Below are 22,941 nucleotides of genomic sequence, written 5' to 3' on the forward strand. Positions count from 1 at the left end.
GTCTTACAGTAAGAGGTACATCAGTTTATTCTTAGTGAAAAGTCAGATGCCAACAATATCTCCTGAAAAAGTAACAGTATTTCTCCTATTCTGAAAGCTTTAAAAATTGAAATCCAAATTATTTCATCTTCTAGCACCCAATGAGAATACTGCTCCAGGACAAAGCAAAAATTCTTTGACCTGTAGTGTCACCATTATAGTGTGAGTATTTGGAACCAAATGCTCTTTTTGTTTTGATTTAAAAGTTAGCTTACTAAGAGTGGGGCAATTTTCCACTGAGCTTTGGTGCTTCTCTAGCTCATGTGGATTTGCCTGGTGTAATTCCGATACCTCAAACTAGAAGTATTTTAAATTGCATCTGTAGACTTTACACAGTCCTTCAGCAGGAAACACAGAATATGATTAGGCATATGATGCAGAAATTGGAAGTTTTTCCTAAAAGCATTAATTCTTACATTGGCCACAAATATCCAATAGTGGATATTGGTGTTAATCTTGGTGTTAACTGTTTAACCTGAAAATCAGATTCACTTGGTAAGTTTGAACCAGCCTCTGGATTGATGCTGCTCTGTACCAGAGCAAGGAAAATGTTCATTCACTAACCTTGAAAAACTGCTGGCTGCATTCTGCAAAGCAACAGCTCAGACAAGAACAGAATCAGCTTTAAAAAAATAAACCCTATTTAACAGAATTAAATGGATAACAGCCCAGAATGAGAAGAAAGGATTAAAATCTGTCTTCTCTTGTAACTGATATTATCATGAAAAAAAGGGAAAAAAATAAGTTGATTACTTAAGGAGAGTTATTAAAAAAGCTATGGATTACAGAAAGGTTGACTCTCTAGCTAGGAGATGATTTTCTTCTACCTTTATTGTGAAAGAGTGTTATTTGACGGGGCTTTTTTCTTTTCCTTTTTTTTGCCTGACTATATGCTAGCTTCTTCTATTTCTCAGTCTACAGAACAGGCAAGATAAGTATTTTTCACTGAAATGGCTGTAGAGGAACTGACTATGTTTTCTTGCTCTGACAGAACTCTCTGCACATTTGCCTGCTTTTTTGGTTTATTACCTTTTCAGAAAAATTCCTTTTACCAAGACTTATTTCACTTTACATACGTTTCTGAGACCAATTCTTCTTTTGCTTCCCTACAATTTTAAGTGCCAAAAATCAAAATCTTTATTTTGCCAATAAACTGTTACTATCCTTAGGTTAATGTATTCTTCCAACAGTCTACACAGTCACCTCCAGGCTGGTGTAAGTACACACTGCTTGGAGTTTGAGCTGGCTAGGTGCATTCTACCCTTAAATAGAAGATATAAATTTATTTAAGCAATGTCCTGGATAAAAAAAAATTATTTATTCATTTATTTATTCTCACCATTTTTAGTCTGCCCATAAAGCTTTCATTTCATAGAGAGGTTTGAGTCAGATATATAAATGTGATTGTAATCAGCTCTGCAGCTGTACCTCCAGAGTCATGCCCTGACAGGTTGTTTTGTCAAGTGGTTAGACTACCACAATAATATCTTTCAGTCAGAGCTCCCTTAAAGGCAAGAATAGACATTAAGTGCTAAATAACTCATCAGAAACCTTATTCATCACTGGAGTACATATTAATGTATTCATTACTCAGGAAACAAAGAAATCCTATATATGTGATGCATTTTTGTTACTGACAGATGACGACAAAAGATTTCAGGTTCACTCAGTGTTCAGGATACCAAGAATTTGTCATATCTGCTTAAAGGATTAAATTTTAGTACCGCATCAAATACTGTATTACTGTGGTCAGATAATAGGGCTCCATAAGCCACCTTAAAATGATTAAATGCTTCCCTTCATCTTATGCCACTTCACTCTCCAAACTCCATCTGTCCTGAACAGCAATCCACCCACTGAACCTGGAAAATCCAAGACCTTCTATCCCATTCACACTGAAATTCCTATTCAGTCTCTCAATGCACTAGATATAAGTCTACTGTAATAACCACATATATCAAATAATAAGTTATTTTTCTACATTTCAGTACTTGTTATAAATATTTTATTTCTACTTCTCCAACCTAATTTGCAATTCACATATATTTCCTCATAATTCTGTCATATTTCCTTTTTATAGCCATAAGCCGTATTTCTACTTTATCATTTCCTTTTAACTACCCTGGAAGACCTTTCCATATTTCAATTACCTGCAGACTCCCAGTCCTGCAGCATAGTCTTAAAATAAAAACTGAAGTATTGATGCACTCCTCTGCATATTAATTCTGATTATTATCAGAATATTATTGGAGTATAGGTATGCTGGAACCTTCTGAAGCTTGCTTGACACATCAAGGCTCTCATCTTTCATCTAGTGAAGTCCATGACTGATCAAAAGCCAGACTGAAACCACTGTAAGCATATACTTCAGTGTAACGAAAAAGATACTTGCAGCCCTTCACATACTTTTTCCTGACAGTGTTTTGATGTAAAAGTATATTTGCCCTATATACATCCTGCTATTAATCTGACAAAGCTACCACCGTATGTGCTCTACTGTCCTTTTCCAACTTCCATTTTCCCACATGATCGTGCTCTTTGACAAGGAAGAAGGGTCTTAGGAAGTCATAATGACCTGCAATTTTTTTATGCCTCTTTTGTTTCTCCTAGCACTGCAAGCAATAATGTGCAGACCTTTGTACAACTGCAATTCCCCCAGTGAGAACTATTTCTATGTTTGAAATGTGGGAAAAAAGTGATCTTCAACCAATTAGATCAGGTCATACAATACAGACGTGGAGCTTCATGTATCTGAGAAATTTGTGTTTCCAAAAATTATGGAGAGGTTGAACTCTACAGAACTAAAATCTTGGTAAAACTATAACTAAAAAATTTCTAAGTAGGTCCTTATTTCTTTTTAGAGAAAAAGTATTACTGTTGTCATGTTAATTATCATAATAAAAAAAATTCAGTTCTATCCAAGTCCTGGGCTAAAAGAGACTACACCACCCAGATATGCAGCAGTAAGAACAAAAATAATCCAGAAATTAAGTAGTAGTAAACAAGAATAATTCAATTTATTTAAAGGTAAGTAGTATTTTCCAAACAATTTAGACTGGGTTATTTAGAAAAAATTATGTAGCTGATTTGCAACATCTAGAAAACATAATTGGATTTGACTGCAGAACAGCAATGGCTTCTGAATGACGACCTATCCAATTTAAATTGCAAATCTATTTTTGCTTTGCCTTTTTAAAGGATAATTAATAAACATAAAAAGCCACATGTGCAAGAATGACTGGCATAGAAGCTATGTAGACCTGGAACAAAAGAAATTATACTATAGTTTTTATGGGTCTCAGAAGAAGGGTCAGAGTAAAATCATGTTTAAATAAAGAACAATATGGAAAAATGAAGGAATTACATAGATCAAAAGAACTTGTAGGAGACAACATGAGAGTTACATCACTGTCTCTTCTCCTTTGAAATCATAGAGAAATACCCTTTTTAAAAAGCAAAATGTTTGTAAAATTTGGATAGAAAAGTATGAGTTGAATGGGAAAAAAGAGAATTTCTGTTAGTGTGCATTTAGCCTTAACTAAGAAACCCATCTTGGAAGACAAAACAGAAAAAAACCTCATTTACATTGTCAAAACAAGTAGGCGCAGTTTGACTAAAACTAGGTGAATTCCAGGTTCCTTCATCCTTCTTATACAGCTGCTAACTACAAGTTTGCTTCAAGGAAAAAGAGAAAAAACCCAAACAAACTATACTAACAGAGCCCTCCAGTGAAGGCTTTTATATGAGTTTATTTCACAGCACTGTCTCAGGAAAAGGTACGCTGACCTAAGGGATTTTTAATCTTTCTCAAAAGTGCTCTGGCAGGATAAAGCTGCCTCATGATGTGTGCTTGCACTCTCAGGAACAAGGTTCACCAGTACAGTTCTGTTACAAGAGTATCTTACAGAGATCTTATTCCAGGTAAAAGAAAAATTAAATAAAAGCAAAGGGAAGAAAATTTTGAACTAAGATTCAAATAATAGAAGTAAAAATCAAACGGATATTCTTGTTCCATAGCTGCAGAGAGACAGAAGAAGACCCTGTGGTGCTATAGATGCTTGGAACAGCAGGGTGAATATAAAAAAATGGAGAAAGATTTACCCATGTGCAGAAAGAAACCCATGAGCCCGCCAGAAAATGAGCTTCTTATTACTACTTGTTTCCCCAGTTCTTTAACAAAATGTTCACTTCTCCAAGCCTTTCTCTTTCCTCCCTCCAAATCCCCATGATACATCCTCAACTTGTAGGCAGGAGGCATCTCTGTGCAAAAGGAAAATAGACAGTTGCAATTCTAACTGCTCTCTCTAACAACAACAATAAAAATTTGAATCCTTTTTCTTCTTTCTTTGAGTAATAAAGCAGAAAAGAGCTTATGCAGTTAAAAGAAAAAGCAAAACTAACAATGTAAGGAAGAATAAGAATTTAAAGTAAAACAGCCAATTGCCTAATTTTAAAGTGAGAGACTCTTATATAAATATATAACTGCAATATCTCTAAACCAAAAGTACTACTTCTGATACTATATTTTTCTTATCTGGGAAATAAATTGATATCTGGATTCCTACTCTGTTTCTACTATACCTTTCTACCTACATAAAAATTTACAAATAAAAATTTTACAAAAAATAATCAGTGAGAAGCTGTCAACTTAATTTTCAGATTGTTCTAATCAAGAATTTCTTAGACTGACATATAATAGACTGCTTTTAAAAGCTGACCATTAACAAACACTCTTCTGAATGCAGGAAAAATATACAAAAAATCCTACATTGCCATGGTAGTTTACAAATGCCCATAAGCATACTTTCAAAATTAATGACCAAAATAAATAATTTATTGGACACATTCACAGTGAAGTGTTTTCAAAGAGACACTATTGATTGCTACAGAAGAAAAGAAAACAATTTCATTGCAGTACTACCCTTAAATAAATACATGTGAGAGATTTTTCTCCAAATAAGCACATCTTATTTTCTCTTTTTTATATTCAACTTTTGTTTTATTTCTTCTTCCATAATTCCTTTCCTATATTCACCCCAAGGCACCATGATAATAAAAAACACAAGCTTGAGAAAAATAAACTAAAGAAAAAAATTGTGGTTGATGTTTGACATTATGATTTCCTGCCAGGTTTCATCAGTCACATCATGCCATGTGGAGTAATACAGTCTGATTGATGTTGCTCACAGGGACTCATCACCTTTCATGTGTTTGCTGAAGAATTTAAAGGTATCACACAATCTTTGGATAAAATTAATTCTTATGGTGCCAAATATTTGATTAAAAAATAATGATCATGACATAAAAAACTTATGAATGCATTTCTCAGTGGTGGGGATCTAATTCTTAGTGCCATTTATAAGTTGTTTTATTTTTTTAACATATGAGAGACACTTTGAAGTCTCCTGTGTCAATTGTACATTTAAGATTAATTCTCTCAGCATTTAGTATTATGACCAAGTTTGAGCCTTAGCAGGATTCAGCATGACTCTCTTTTTCCACGTTATGCCTGATGGGGCCTTTCTGCAGATTGCTGAACACCTCACTGCCCACAGAAAGCAGTGAATTAATTTTAATTCCTTATTTTGCTTTGCTTGTGTGTGTGACTTTTGCTTTACCTATGAACTGCCTTTATCTCCACACATTAGTTTTCTTTTCAATTGTCGCCCTTCCAGTTCTCTCCCCCACCCACACCAGTGGAGGAGTGAATGCAAGGTTAAATTGCAGGCTGTGGTGAAACTATAACAGTAACCTTAATTTCATTATAAATAAATAACATTATAAATAACAGTAACCTTAATTTCATTATAAACTAATACACCCAAGTCAAGGCAAGGTTTTTCAGCTGAGACTCATGAAATCTTAATTCATATGGAAGTGGAAGTTAGACTTGATACTTTGTATACAGGAAAAAACAAAGGCTGCCATATATATAATATTTTTAACATTTTACCTAAACAAATGGCACACACACCACAAAGCAATACATATAATGGTAACATATAAAGCCAAAACACAGTGGTAAGTGTGATTTGTACCACAGTTGATCCTGAAGAAAGATTTAAATCTGCCTTTAGAGGAACTGATATTTAGATTATGCAATATCTTCTGGTTGGTCAAACAATCTCTGATAATAAGAAGATGTTTTCTTCTCCAGTGGACTAAAACTGTGTAGAAGATTGATAGTTTAACTACTACTAAAGGTATTTAAAAATATATGTTTACATGCATTTAGAATCTGTATCATTACCTTACCTGTTACTTTCAGTCTGTCAGCTCCAATGACAATCTCCTCTTCATCTGCAGAAAACAACACTCTTCCACTGTCACTTGCCCTCACTTCAAATCTCTTACACTGAGCTTCCACAGCATCAGCCCCTGAAATCAAGGAAGGGATCATTACATCCAAGATATTTTGAAGAATTAATCATTGGCACAAATTGAATATCCAAAACCTATTGAATACATGATGATTTATGAAAATATTTGGCTTTCTGTAAGCCTGATAGAAAACTTGCATTATAAAATACTGTTAAAATAGTTTACAGAAATAACTATGAAAACATCTATTTCAGCATTATGTGGAAATCAACACTAATATTTAGAATGTACTTAAACACTGAGATCTTGAAATGCCAATTCAGACAGAGCTTTCTGGGGTTTGTTCAGTCTAAATTGCAGTTTCCTGCCAATGAACAAATAAAGATAACACATGACCTTATTCTATCAAGACACACAACTCAACACAGCAGAAAATGGTATTTTTCATTCAGTTCTACTGAAAAACTTAGAGAGTAAAATAACAAAAACAACCCAACAAAACAAAAAAACATGGACTAAGATATCAAAATTTATGTCACATTTTATGAAACAACATTCCCAAATGTCTCCAACTTCAAAAATCTTAAAATAATTGTGGAATTGGACAGATATATGGATTGATCTAACTGCAATGAAGACAGTTTGCAGGTACTAAGACTTTAAATTCACTATGCTTTTCAATTTACAGGTCTTATTCTTACTCTCCAGTGATTTGTGTACTAAATTGTTTCTAAAAATTTTTTTTATTAATAAGTGAAATCAAACATCATTTCTGAAAATGGTGTTGAAAAGCAACCAACTGCATATGGCACAACAAGACATAAAGCAAGATACATTATTTCAGGGAATAATAATCTGAAATTTTCTCTATGATCCCTAATTATACTTGTAATGCGTTCCTGGCATAAATCTACATGCGCAAAAATTGTGTGGAGGGCATTATGAACAAATAAATTTATATATGTTATCTCAGTTTAATAATCTGGTTAAAAACTTTGGAAAAAAAACTCTTCCTGCATAATATGTATTTATTTTAATATGCAAATGCATAGTATCAAAATGTGTATTAAAGAATATAAAAACTGTGATAATGAATTTTGGTCAAGGAATCGCCTTAGCAGTTCATAATTTACAGAATCAGCTATGGGATCAAAACAATTCCTCTTACTTTCAGATGAACATATGTTTGTACTGTAAAAAATAATTGGCTATTTTTGATTCACAATGGAAAAAGAAAATGAAAAAATAAAATACTTGTGATGATGCATTTTGTTGAATTTAGATATGTTTATTCTGTAAATGTGCAAAATGGTATTTTTTTCCCCACTCCCCTCCCCCACTGAAGTTTTTTAAAATGTGTTAATCAGGTTGTTGGCTTTGTTTTAAAAAAATATAAAATCTTTGTAAGAGCAGAGGCAGATTTCAGGTTTCAGATGCAGATGTTTGGGCATGCCCTTGTCCTGCAACCATAGTTATGGTTCAGGAAACCAAAGGATAATTACAAATAACTTAATAGTAAACAGTTTCATCTTTATTTAAGAGCTGATGATAGCTTAGCCACCTAAAAAAAAGTGGCATTATAAGTACTGTGACATTACTACTTTACACCCATCAAAGTTGTTAGCTGTGTAAGGAAAAGAAATTAACAAAAAATGTGTCAGAAATAAAAAAGAGAAAAGACCTGCCACATTCTTAGTCATTATATATCACTCTAAGTGACAGCCTATGTTTCAAAAACGGCTTTTAAAAACTTGAGATGCATTTAGGATAATATAGGTTTTCATTAAAAATGACTTAAATAACAATGGTCTGGAACTTTGACTAAGGACTGCATATATTTTAGATGCGATTTGTGCTGCTTCAGAATCACATAGCATAAAAATACACCTAGAATTCAGCTAGTCCAAAATACCATTACAGGAAGTAAATAAATTTTAATGCTAAAATAAATGGGTTTTTATGTTTCACTCAGGACTTAATAGTGTACTACTCGGTATTCCTTATTCCTGAAATGGTAGTTAGCGTGTTCAAGGCACTTTAGAGATTACTGAAAAACATAATACATGTTATATCTGTCTCTTTGACATAGAACCAGGTGTGAATGTAATAAAACTGGTTTAGAAAAGCTGAACTGCCTACAGAGTACTCAGTGCTATCAAAATGGAATTCTGTTTCGTTTCATTTTCACTTCCCAGTTGAAATAAGAGCAAGCAGTTGCATTTGCAATGTATTAAGGTATTATCTTCTTAGCTGTAAAGCAAATTGCTGTGTTCCAAAACCACTCTACCAACATACACGTTTTATAAAATGTCTGAATTTTTAATAGTGCTACTAATAAAAACAATGTCAAGGCTTTGAATATTATGCATGAACAAAGGAAGTATTTTGAAATTCTAATCTCAAACTTGTAGAGCCATCACTATTTTCAGCAATTCATACCTGCTTGAATAATGCATACTTCAGTCCAGAGAATCACGTATGAAAATCTATCTTCCAAATTCTGTTTGGAAAGGTAATTTCTATCAAACACATGGCTACCAGAAAAGCTGTTTAGCTTTGCTACTTCTTACTGTATTGTTATTCTACTTCATTCTAGACATGGAATTGGCTACATAACAGCTTTAATCAGGTTCAAGAGATGTCTGTGAAAAACTCCTTTCTCATCTTGTGTTCAGGAAAGCTATTAACTTGTAAATTCAGATGTATAATGCTCAATTAAATTATTATGTTTCTGTGAAATTCCTTTCATTTAAATTATATAGATGAAAAATATGTGTATCATATTCATACATACATGGTATGTAATGATGGTTTATAACACATGCTTTGTGCACAGCAGTTGTATAATTGAAATTATAATCAAACCAGCTACATTTAAAATGGTACAGAGCCTAAAATTGTACATTTTAACTGTAGTGAAGACACATTAAATGAAAATTTTGGGCAGTATGTACTGTAAAAATACAGAAAATTATGGTTCTGTAATCCAGATTAACAGTAATAGAGACTAAATTTCAAAATAAAAACTATTTTGAATTTGAAGAGAGTTTGACTTACTAATTAAGAAATATAATAATATGAAAAATGAATGTTCTAATATTTTTCATTTTAAAGTCAATGATTACTTACAGTACTTCATTATTATTATTCAGCAATAATAATTAGAACCATTGTTTGCTGTGATAATAAATAGAAATAAGAACTCTCCAGGCTTACAAGGTTTAGATATGATTACAAACACTAGCAGTGTCTGATTTCTCAATCACCTTCCATGTCCATCTGGCACACAGCAAATTAAGACACAGAAAAAGATAAAAAATCAACAACCTTAAATTGAATATAGGGATTAGAATTCAAATGGAATTACCACAAACTGATCCTTGTAAATAGGAAATATGATAAAGTTTCTTCTGGTTCTTCAATGAAAAATGGGTTATTTAAACATTTATTAAATGCAGAGTTTTATGGAGAGTCTCAATGACAAAGAAAGTTACTTTTATGAGAATGTGTTGATGCTTCTGAGATTGGCGATTAAATAGATAAATTATTTTTAATAAAGATTCAAAACTCATCTGGGTCTAAGATCAATTTTTGACAAGTATACACCTAGATAATTTTTTTAAATATTCATAGGAATTATAAATATTATGGTATTTTGGACAGCAGAGATCTTAAAAAATTTTCAGTGAATGCAAGAGCAATTGTGCAAATGAAGGATTCATACCAGCTGAACAGAACAGAAGCATTGAGGAGTTTGGAAAAGAAAAAGAGAACTTTCAGCTGGGAGCAAAACTTCTACACAAGCAAAGATTCTCAACAATCAGAATATATTCTCTGTTCAGTTTGCTGAGGAAGGGAAGGGATCATATCCATTATATCTAAAAAGTGTGAAAGGAGAAGATAAAAGATCGCTTAGCTCTCTCTCAATAGTTGGTTCTGTATGTAGAGATGTCAGAAAGCTGCTGTTTCTAGGAGAGGTTCCTAGGTTTCCTACCTTCAAGGTTTCCTATTCTAATTATCATCTACTCAGGCAAGGGAAGCTGGAGCAAAGCTGGGTGAGAAGAAACAAAGCACACACTTCTTACCTTTTGTGGAAGTGAACAATAACATCTGTCAACATAAATTATTAGAATAGGAACAAGGCAAACATTATTATAAGAGTTAACTCAGTAGGACCATCTGAATCAGGTGGGACACTTCCTCCACTGTGACCTACAGACCCAGTAATATCCATGAAAGATTAGTGATATTGGTCAAATGACATCTGACAGAAAAGTTCTGCTCTCCCAAGCTGGTTTTACTTCTAGGAACTTTGTGGAATCCTGGAATCATTATGGTTGTAAAAGACCTCAAAGGTAGAACATTAACCCGGCACTGTCAAGTCCACTGTTGATATGGTATATCAGTTTCACTGCAAAACACATCTGAAATATTGTCTGTCACCACTACAACAGATAGAATACATCCTTCCTGCAATCTGTCTTCCTGGTGGATCTTGACATTGGAACCTATGTTCAGCTATGTTTCAGATATGGAAATAGTATGTGGGAGCAGCATACCAGCAGCAGCAGACAGCACTCTCCATCCCACTTCTAGATGAGGCCACAACAACTCAAGAGCAATTCTGTCCTTTTCTGTCTACTACCCCTAACATATGGTAATTTCCATGAGACTCAGAAATTACATGGCTGAACAGATCAGATACAGCTGTTCATAATTTCATCAGCTATGAGCTATACTCATGGGGGAATGAAAGCAAAATGTGATTCTCTGCGTCTTGAAGGTTGTTTGAGCTTTAAGTCAACACATTTATTTTGCTTCTGTAATGGTTAAAAGGATGTGCATTGTCTGTAATTTTAGCTATAGTATCTTAATTGCTTATATGGCTCCTTAGATAAGAAAGCCATGCAAGACACAGGAAGATATGTCAGGCACCAAAATTTATCTGTAGGACCTCACACTGTATGTTTTGCTCCTTTTATAATCCCATTAAGGTTAATTTACTCAAAGCATGATCTAGATTCATGAACTGAGTCTTGCAGCAAGTAAAATGACTTTTGTATCAGACTGATTTTTCTCACAATACTAGAGATGTGTTATAAACATACAAAAATATAATAAACATATATTAATAATAAATAAATATACATGGTTTCTGTAAATGGATAAATTTTAAATTAGATTATTAAATAAAGTATCTAAAGTATAAAATAAATAGGTTACATTTTAAATAAATATATATATTATTTTTTATTACCAGTTTTATGACATTCTCTTTCCTACATGTTTTCCTTTATTGTCCAGGAATGTTTCTTTGTGACATCAATAAATAACCACAATATGTTAACTTCTTTTTACAGTTGCATTTATCAACTTAGCTTACATTGACAAGCATAAAAGACCAGCACATGCAACTGTATTATTTATAAATCTAACATATTTTGTGCAATGCAAAATGTAAATGGGAGTAGAAAGCTAATCAGTTTTTCTTACTCATGATGAATGCAACCTGAATATTACTAAATCCTAAGAGAATTGTCCAAGTCTTCAGTCTTATCCTTAACCCTGTAAATATTAGCTTTTTGTGATGGGATTAGTTTTTACAACATAAATTATTTACAAAACTGAACATACACCTTTTGGTAGCTGAGGCTTACTGAAGCAGTCTGGGCACTACTTTTCCATACAAAATTAGTGGGACTATTTCCATTCTCTCTGTTAGCTAAGCTAGACTGTAAGGCTGTAATTATGCTGTTTGGTCACTCGGTTTTATGAAAATACTGAGTTGTTTCTAAGTAGCTGCACATTCCACTGAAGAGAAATGAGAGTTAAAAATAGACAGAACAATTAATTGTGAGGTACCTGACTACCTGCTGTACTTGATGAACACCACATTCAAATCAAATAGCAAGAACACACATAAATAGTACGGGGAGTTATGAAATGTCCTCATTAGACAGATGAAACTCAAAGACAAAACAGGACTGTTGAATTTCTCCTTGGGAAATATAACATCTTGCAGATAATGTAAATCATTCCTTGCTAAACCTGTTACTGTTTATCATTATATATTTCCTTTAGGTCACAATTATAGCCAGACTTCCCTATTGAATGTTCTACCAATTTACCAGAAATTCTACTGAAAATTCAGTGATGTGTAAATCTCTACATCTCTACTTTATTCTTTTCTTAAAAATAAATCTGATGTTTTACTTATTTGCATCTTTTGATGCCTAATCGCTCATCTGCAAGCTGCCTAAAATGCCTGCAAGGGCCTTTATGCATCCTGCTTTATCACTCTGAGGTAACTGGACTGAAAATGAAACTGGATGAAGTGAAATACATTCATGTAACCCAATGGTTCTTTACCTTTCCTCTTACTCATTTATCCTCTGACCTTTTAAAATAACTGTTATGGATCTTACTTTGTAAAGATTTAAAAAGAAAAGCATTTCACTTCTGTCTTTCTTACTGGCAATATTCTCTGTAAGCATTAGACGGTTATTCTGAGACTTTTTTCTACCTGGAAGGCATTTTGGACATTTTTTGGTGTTTTTTAAATAAAAATTAAAAGCTAGCAAATATTTTTGCCCATATTCACAGAATCACAGAATCATTCAGGTTGGAAAGACCTCCAAAATCATGGAATCCAACATTTGACCTATCTCCACCTTGTCAATATATTCTTAATGTACCCTTGTTATTAAGAGATTGGCTTTGCATCTTCCTTTTTTTTTCCCCTGACGTGATTAAAAAGATACAAATTGTTCTTCCAGATGCTTTTGGCAGTTTTCCATAGACTTTAAATAAACTCTGTTGTGACTCAAAAGTATAATATTACTCACAATGTAGTGAATTAGACCATTATAATGTTTCTGAATGCAAATCAAACCTTTTTGAGATAAAGAATTGAATTAATCACACTTGGAGAGAGAAGACCTAAACAAAGGACACAAGCTACCAGAGCACTCAGAAACTTTCTTGAAAAAAGAAATGTCAAAAAATCCCTATTTCACATTTTTATAATATTAATTCAATACTGATAGTTATTATGTAAGAAAGATTATAAAAGTCTACTTTTTACAAACTGACTATTTCTCCAATTATCTGCTTTAGCTAGGGAGCTCAAATATCCTGAAGCTATCTACGCAAAAGGTCTTAGCATTTCATATAATCACACTTTATCTGAGAAAGATTTAATGAAAGAATGTACAAAATACTAAAAGATACACATGACTCATCCACAAAAAGGCTACCACTGGTTACTACTGAGTAGTAAAACAAGAGAAAAAAATATAGCCTGATTACCAGAAAATGATAATTTTAAACCCTTCTGCTACTTTGCAGATCAGTGAAATGCATTTTCAGATTTCTGAGCAAGTTGCATCCGCTATGATGAAGGCACAAGACAATGAGAGGTCTTAACCCAGCTCTCAGGATTTCTGCATTACCCATTTAGGAAATTACTTGTCTCCTTGCCCTTGACAGTGGGACAAGAGCCAGAAAGCTGTAGAAGCAGGATAAAAGCATATTTGGTCTCTTAGCTTCTGGAAGTGCCTCTTTTGATTAATGTTCTCAGTGGAGCTCATTGTTGACTTGTAACACATAAGATGCAATTCAATTCACCAATGAAGACATCTACCTCAGCCAGTAACCCTGCTGACACTGAAATTCTGCATCTTTGTGATTTGAACCACTGCCAGATTGTCTACCTTTGAAACACCCCACTTGTGGAGGCTACACTGATACCCTTGGGAAATCTGAAGTGTCCTTGAAAGAGTGTACGATCCTGTGTCTGGAAAGAAATATAACCTAGATGCAGATGGATGTGCAAATTCAGAGACAAGACCTGCAGCATAAGTGGAGTTTTTGTCTGGACTAGCTGAAAGCTTTCCCATCACAAGTATGGTAAGCCAACCAGAATCACTCAACGAGAGAAAAATAAATGTGCTAAATTAACACCTGGCTTCTTCTTCCACACCAGAAGCAAAATAGGTAGAAATCTTCAAGTGTGTGAAAACTTTGAGGTCATAACACATCCAGATGCTACGGGTAATACATATGATAAAGGAGTAGCAAAACAACTTCTGCAACCAAAATATCTGTGCAAAATAACACACAAGTAAAATCATGAAGTTTTGGAACCCTAATGTTGCAATAACTTATTTTAAATGCAAGGTAGCCCTTAATTTTAAGTTGGAAAAAAAAGTTCACTCTGTATTATTTTGATCTCTAACACATGCTAGCGATACAGTGAATGATAACTGTTCCCACAGACTAATTAATTTTAGATTTATGGAATGCTTTCTTCACAGGAAGAAATCTAGTCAAGTTTAAAAATATTCAACTAATCATTAATTCAATGCCATCTGTTCATAATTCAGTTACAACTACAATATTTATCACTCTAAGAATAGCCTAAGGAAAAAGAAGTTATTTTCAGAGATATATTTATGTATTAAAGAAATTTTCAAAATCCATAATAAATATATCTTTAACAATGCTGTACATGCTTGAGATAAATTATATCAAGACAGCTCTGCCCATCTACAAATGGCACAATTAAACATGTCTAGTGTTGGCATAATTTGGAACTTGAAACTTAATCCTGTACTAAATGGAGGCAAAAGAAAGGCAAATAAACAACTTCATTTATAAATAAGCACAAATAAGCAGCAATGTTCTAGCTGTGGTTATCAATTGCTATTTTAAAATGTATTTTAATGTTTCAGTGTTACATTGAAGTTCATTTTGGAATTATATTTCTTATGGGACTTGGAGCAGTGCTCCAAGTGAATGAATAGAAATTAAACTTCAATACTGATGTTTTTATAAAACAATAATAATTTCAACATAAAACTGATATGAAATTTCTAATAGTCTAAAGATATGTCAGGGGAATTTCCATGAAACAGAAATATTTTTATTATTTATTTTTTAATATTAGTCATCTAATTTATATGAACCAGAACTTTCTCTCTAAGAGGTTCACAATCTCACATGGACAAATAGTTTTCATGGGCAAACACAAATGTTTCCAAGCCTGACTGTTCACTGGCAAGAATCTCTTTTACAAATAGAAACAGGCAAATTTCCCATAAATGCTTCAGTAATAAAACTGATAGAACTCAGACTTTTTAAAGATGATTTAGCTGAAGAAAGAATCTAAGTCCACAATCAAATTACTTCTCACCCCTATGTTTGAAAAATCTCTTTGCTGTTATTTCAACACCTCTAACACGATCAGCAGGCTGTTGAATTTCTACCTCCAAGTGTTCTCTGAAATAAATATGAAAATAAAGAACACCAGAAAGACCTCACTGCCCTTCTTTCTTTTTAATTATGTCTTTGTATTTAATTAACTTAAAATAGTCTTCTCAATTTTTACCCCTATTTTGTCCTTCACCTCTTAGAATAATATATTCCTGACAATATTAGTGAGCTGTCTGAACATCAGGGAAAAAAAGGGGTAAAAATAAAATCTTAATGTCCTGTCAGAGACTTGTTAAAGGTCCAGATGTTGTAGGTAATTTAATAATGCTTAGCACCCAGCAGCAGCCTTGTGAATGTCACAAGGCATGCACAGCAGCTGTTTTTGAAGTTAAATGAAGTATTAGCTTCAGATAAAGCTAAAGACAAAGAATTAGGACCATCTTTGGAAGATGTATGCTGCCTCCTTCAAACCCACTCCTATACCTCTAAAACCTACTTATTTCCTCTAAACAACCCCATTTCTTTGACTCTTGAGATGTCTCTCCTACAAAAGGAAACCACTTCTCCTTCCCTGCTCTGAACATTTGGGCAGCAGTTAGGCTCTCTGTCCTGGCCACCAGCATGTGGGTAACAGCAGCAGGACAGATGGCAAGGGATTAATGTTTAAACACTGACACTTCTTCAGCGCCATGAAAACACTAATTACCTCTTCCCACTCAGACTCTACTTCTACAGTTAAATCAATCAACTGCTCATAGTTCCAGGTCCTCTGATTTGTTATAGGGTTGGGTTGGGTGGGATGGGAAGAGGATAAAGTATTTGAGAATTACAACAGAGCACCTTTTTCTCTCTTTCAGTGCCAATTTTCTAGAAACAGTGGAAAGGTCCAGATTTGTATTTAAAATACAATAAGGTAAAATAAAAAGCCTGTAAAGCACCAAAGTAAACTGGACTGAAGTACCACTGCCAGATAGCTATTGATAATTAAAATCTACTTCAGTATGTGTCCAGGCTCACTACAGGTGCTCTGGGGTCAAAGTTAGCGCTGATATGAAACACTAAGGCAGTGAGCTGAAGCTCATACCAAGCAGACTGGACACCTCTCTGCACAGTCACTGCTGTACTCCTGCTCCCCTCCATGACTCCTGCCTGGAAAACACTGATTTAGTGCTCCCTTTCATCATTTTCACATCACCTCTAAAGTGACAGTGGGATAGACCATTGTGCTTGCATGAGAAAAAGAGGCTTGTGGTGGCTTCTTTCTGAAGGCTGCCCTGCAGGAAGCCAGCACCTCACCCGTCCTTAGCACGCCAGGCTCTCCTGCCAGCACCACATCAAAAATAAGGCACTGGACCTTAAAATTCCCTCTGAATTTAGATCATGGACAAACAAGGAAAGGAAATAAGCTGCATTTATTTTGTCTATGGTACAAAAAGAAAATGATCAGACTATTTATAAAAGTACAAAGTGTGTTTTTTCTCTTTGTCTGCCATTACAGACAAAAAAGATGCTTTTCACGTTAGATCAATACAACTTCAGATATGAACTAACACGAGCTGTACCTTGTATCCGAGGTAGAAATAGTCTTCCTGAGCTCAGACTGAGGGAAAGAAAAAGAGAAGAAAAGTTGGATCAAGACTCAAATGACAAAAACTTTTAGAGTCTGAAGAAGGTAGAAAGAAGAAAGAAAATATACTGAATGCAGAAATAAGGGAATGGGGAAGAGGTCTTAAGACCTCAGCTCTGGAAGTACTGGAGTTATTTGTTTTAAGATTCAAAGAAGATTCTGTATAACACACCACTGAGGATGATAAAACTTAAAGCAAAGAATCATATCCACTCCATAGACATTTTGGATAAGGTGTTCATTATCAATAATGCATAAGCACTCTCTCCCTTGAAACAACCATGCTTAAATTGCACAGAATTCAGTTACTGTTCTACTGCTGCTTGCAGTTGTGTTTATTCATAGAGAATTTTTAATTCTTGATATCCCAACTGATGTGATATGCTCTTGTATCTCAGGAAGGAGGCATCAGGCTAAATAATGGCAATACCTACAAGATAGAATTACTACTTGGTCCTAAAAACTGACAGAGGGATATCTTATTACTCTATTTTTACAGCATAGTTTTCCTGTAGCAATTCATGTGGCAATGAAGGAAACTTAGGATATATTTAATACCATATGGTATTTCAAATATTAAACAGCAATGAAGTGTTATGTCTGCACATAACATACAATAAGATCATCATAATGATATGAAAGATATTGCTAAAAAACTGAAAATATGCCTAATTTATCAAATGGATTCAGAAGTAAGTGTAAAGCATCTCTTTCTTCCAAAGAGATCTTGTTAACCAAGCACAAACTGGAGAGAAAATGATTGATGTAGTACATTTAATATTTTTATGAATTAATTGTGTAATGGATGTGTAAAAAAGTATTACTTTTCAATCCAGTTAATGCAAGGGCTTGCCACAAAGCGATATTTGCCATAGCTGAATTTCAAATGCATACATGAAGATTAACACAGAAAAATGATGCAACTAATTTACAAGTGAAATAGAAACAAAAATTAGAAAGGAGTTGCCTTTCTCTTGATGCTGAATCAAAACAAAAAAAAAAAAGCTTTCTATTATTTGTAAATTACTTAAACAGAGAATTGCAAGAGAAATATGGATGAATTACAAATAAATTATGATGTTAATTTTTTCAGGATAAGTTTGGCAGACCCATCAAAGTGCTGGCAAGCAGGTCAAAGTTTGGACCAGTTTTCAGAGACCTTCACATTTTCCTAATATCTCACTTCAGGATAATTAATTAATGGGAGTGGATTATCATGATAGTTTAGCCAAAGTCATTAAAAGTATATATTAGGTAAAGTCCTATCACAAAACCTGTTACAGCACAGATGCTTTGTAAAAAGACTTTTCTATGACTAGACAGACAGAAATGGAGGCAACATCATGTTGCGCTGTAAATGATGAGGAGGGATGAGACTCAGATTCCAGCTGGACATTTCAACTGCTCTGAGGAACACGGCTCACTTTCTGACTCCTCTCGGCTCATCCCACATGCTCACCAGGAGGAGACATGAAGCCATATGGCCTTCCAGGCACTGCTCCATCATTCCTTCGGAAGATGAAAGAAACCCTTTAACTCTGCACTTATGTGCAAGGTAAACTAACCTGTATAAAAACGAATAAGCTATCTAGGTATCTCCCATCTACCTCCATTTAAAAGATCTTACAATGGATTTGTACCACAAACTAGCACACAAGATGCATTTTCACCTCCTGACAAATTTGTTCTATTCCTACCTTTGGGAAGAGTGCTTAACTGGCTAAAAAGTTAAAGAAATATTATACTTTAAAATTAGCACACTCAGAATGTATAGGATTTTGCTGTGTAAATTATCCAAATACTCTCTGAATGACAACTACCTAATCTAAAAGTAACACGGAAAATACCAACTAATGATTGTCAACAGAAAATTCCATTTAAGGTGCAAAAAACCTGAAAATATGTAAGCAATGCAAGTAATTTAGTCCAGAAATTAGGGACTCTGTGTTCATTTTTTTCTGTATTAGAAAATTAAGAGGAAGTGAAGTAACTATAAGTTGAAAACCTTCACCACAATAACTTGATAAATGAAAAAATGTCCCAAAAGAAGATTTTAAGCTATTACATATTCATTCTGAATTTCAATGTGAAATTGCCCTCTTTGTATATAACTGCAAAAACTGGACTACTAATTCATCTAAGTGCGGTAAAATGAATTGCCTACACTGCTTATTTGCATACATTAAAGTGGTATTAGAGACCAAAACTTGTGTTTATTCAGTCTGTATTTCAGTTAAGGAATAGAAATTGAGAGAAGGCTGAGAAATGGATAATTCATTTATCTGGCTTTGTTTTCCCATATCTTCTTAGCAATAATAATTATCCTACTGTACCACAGCAGTTACAAGAGCAATTGCCTTAATATGGAAATTAGACTAGCAGAATGTTTAATGCATTTCAGATTTTGGAAATCTCACTGTAGTTGGAATGACAGGTAGGCAAACCTCTTTGTAAGCAGAAGGAGAAAGCCTTTCTTTCACATACTCCTGACAAGTTCTAATCCATGTTTGCCCAGTTGAAAGGCAGAAACTGATGAGGGATCATAAACCAACTCATCCCTTTCCTCCCATCACTCTACTACAGATGATACAAGAACAATTATGCGGATAAGAGAAGAGCTGAGACCATTTTTTCCCTTTTCCAACAGTAAGGAAAGAATGTATGTGTATGATCATCCTAAAACCACCCTCTTCTTGCAATACTTGGGAGAAAGGACCTTACATTTGAGGCTACAGTATATGCAAACAAGATTCAAAACCAGAAACATTTCTTGTCTCATTAAGCATGCTATTAATGGATACTTAGTTCAAGTTCATAAAAATCTCAAACAAATGTTTGACAATAATACCAAAGATTTAGAGCAACATGTATAGACATTTTTGTACTTGTACCTTATTGTTATTGTTAGTACCCGATAGAGTGAGATCATATTATAACATTTTGTTACCCCCACAGATGATTCTAAAAGCAAGAATACTTGAAATGTATCTTGCTTCAGATCTTCATTGATATCTAATTGTTGCAAAGAGAGCCCCAGGAGTGGCCTTGAGGCGATGAAGCAAAGGGGTAGCAGGATGTGTTACCTGTTACGGTATCACTTATCACTTGATATAAGCATAGGGAACTGCCATACAGCATAAAGGTATGGATGATGAAGGAGACTCCCACTCCCACAAAGTTACAGACCTGCAGTTTCTAATGTCCAACAGTTTCTGCACAATACACCAAGCACTCTCGATGGAGCACCACAAGTAAGCAAGCACATTTTAAAGACAAAGATCTCGGAATACACAAGACAAGTTTTGTAATGGTAAATGTATGGAAAGGACCTCCAAGTGTGACAAGTTATTTGAGTAAATCTTTTAGCAGTGTTATCAGTCTTTAGCAGTGCTGTAATTGGAAATCATACATCTGCCTGCTATTTTCAAAAAGTAGCTGCAAGAATGTGATATAACTTTGGTATTCAAATATTTTTTCTGAATTTGCATGGCTCTGGAGATCTCAGTAACTAGAGAGACAGGTTCAGGAGCTCTCCAAAGCTGTGACTTGTACAGGTCTGGATGTCTGTGTATGATTCTGTCTGAGGGCTGAAAGCTTAGCAAAAATTAAATGCCTTTTTTTTTTTTGTGCATTTCAGATATCCCTAGAGTTCTTTATGAATTGAAAAGGGTCAAACAGTAGCAGAAATACCTGTCAGAAGCAATTATTGCAGTAAAGAAAAAAGTAAGAAAAAACACCTCTCACATTACATTTTTTTTGTGCTTGTGAGCCTAATATACTCCACTCAGAAGCAGGCAGAGGTAGCCAAGATATGTGCAGACAGCATGGAGACAAAAGACTTGTGGCTCAAAGGAAGCAACTAATGTGCATTTCTAAGATTGGTAGAAAAAAAGAATAATTTTCCATATAAACTGTGCAAACATTGATTAAACAGAGAAAAAAGGTTGTGTAAAGGTAATTCTGTAGAATGCACACTACAGAAGTATAAGTAAGTAAGGGCTGAGAGGGGAGAGATCTGTCAATTTATCCAGCAAAATTCAATGGATTGTCATCTTTTCATCTTTATTCTGCACATACAATTCATGTTTGTGCTACATCTGCTCCATTGGACTTAAATGGCATGTCTAAAAACTGAAGGCTGTGGAGTCCTCTTGGAGATGCAGACACAAACTTGGCAGTTTCCAGACCATATGTCATGAATAGACTGGAGTACAAACCAACATCTCTTGCTCAGTTGGTACAGTTCCCAACAGAAAGCACTGCTACAGCTGTGACTTTCTCTCTGTACAGATTTTGGTGCCAGTATAAAAAATGCTGTACTGCAATAATGGGTGTACCCTTGGTCCTTTATGTCCTGAAGCATAACTTGAATTTATACCATTTAAACATGCAACCACTCAATCATCCAATACACTTAGTTACTTTTTTAAAAAAATACATTATTTAATATCCTTTGTCTTCACTCCTCCTAGATTAGGATATTTCCCAAGATGTCTTAATGATGCACTTTAATGACATATTCTGTCACTTACAGAACTGAATACCCTTTAAGAGTTTCACTGGATTTTTTTTCCATCTCCCTTAATGAACATATAGCCATATTCCCACCCAGCCCAATACTAACACTTTTTTACATCAATCCATCTTCCTATTACAGTTCTAATTATATGCTCTTAAGGCTGTCTTACTCTTACATGGCATGGTTTCAAACACCACAGAAAGAATTTTTAGTTGTCCTAAAATTTGGCATGAGTGGCAATGTGGTTGCCAAACACAGGATGAAACCAGTCTATTTGCTGGTTTGTGGTATCACTTCAGTCCTGTGAAATGAAGATAAAATGCCAATGATATCACATGTATAAAAAGTGCATTATCATCCTTTGGAATGCACTGGCATCCTTCTTTCTTTGTAGAATGCTCCTGCCACGCATTTAAATATGTAGTCTATTTTTTTACTGCTTATTCTTCAACTCTTTAAAAACTGAACAGATAATGACATTTCAAAGTTTTAACAAGATTTTTTTTTTCCCCCAAGACATGATAATTTGCTTTTTTGTTGTTGTTTAAAATATTTTTCCTCACTGTTTATTTTCATTCCTTTCACTGGGCAGCCACACAAACAGCTGCTTCAGCACACATCACTACTGAATGGACAGAGAGCATTTTTAAAGACAGGGACTTTCTGGGGCACATTTACAACTAATAGGAAAAAAAATATTTTCTTTTGTCAGCAAACTTTGTATGGAAAAGACCCCTACCATTCTTCCAGCAAATGTGGCCATGCTTTTACCCAAACAAAGGTAAAAACTTGTCTCTGTTGTGTTTCTTACAACAAAAAAATTTAGAAGGGAGTGCCTTAATAATATATTTTTACTTTTAGATTCCTGTAAATGTCTTTGATTTCTTAATAGTACAGCATTCAGGGTTTACTAATTCTACTGGCAGTTGTGACTGTCTTTATTAAGGAATATTTAATAAGAGATAAGGAGTATTTTAACATGCATTCAATAATGTACTAGGGATTCACAAAAAAAAACCCAGAAAAATATTTTTATACAGATATAAGAAATAACGAAGGTCATATATGAAACAAAGAGGGAGCTAGATTAAGAAGTAATGTAAATACAATATTACAATTTAACAAGCTTCTAGTCTCCAGGGACGGCACCAGCTGCACACCAAGAAGCTTAAGGAGTTTGCCCTAATGACGGTAACATAAAACATAGGTTTTTTTCAGGAAT

At 34.2% G+C, this 22,941-nt stretch overlaps 1 protein-coding gene across 2 annotated transcripts in view; it reads right to left on the bottom strand.

Moving 5' to 3' along the window:
• The window catches only part of SGCZ (sarcoglycan zeta), a 377,337-nt gene that overhangs the window by 29,452 nt on the left and 324,944 nt on the right, over positions 1-22,941 (bottom strand). For both annotated transcript variants that reach the window (XM_063155945.1, XM_063155946.1), the window contains exon 5: positions 6,295-6,417. In XM_063155945.1, coding sequence (XP_063012015.1) covers positions 6,295-6,417 — 123 coding nt within the window. The remainder of the gene's footprint in view (positions 1-6,294; positions 6,418-22,941) is intronic.

Source organism: Melospiza melodia, chromosome 5, assembly GCF_035770615.1.
Source record: "Melospiza melodia melodia isolate bMelMel2 chromosome 5, bMelMel2.pri, whole genome shotgun sequence".
In the NCBI taxonomy this organism is placed as follows: Eukaryota; Metazoa; Chordata; class Aves; order Passeriformes; family Passerellidae; genus Melospiza; species Melospiza melodia.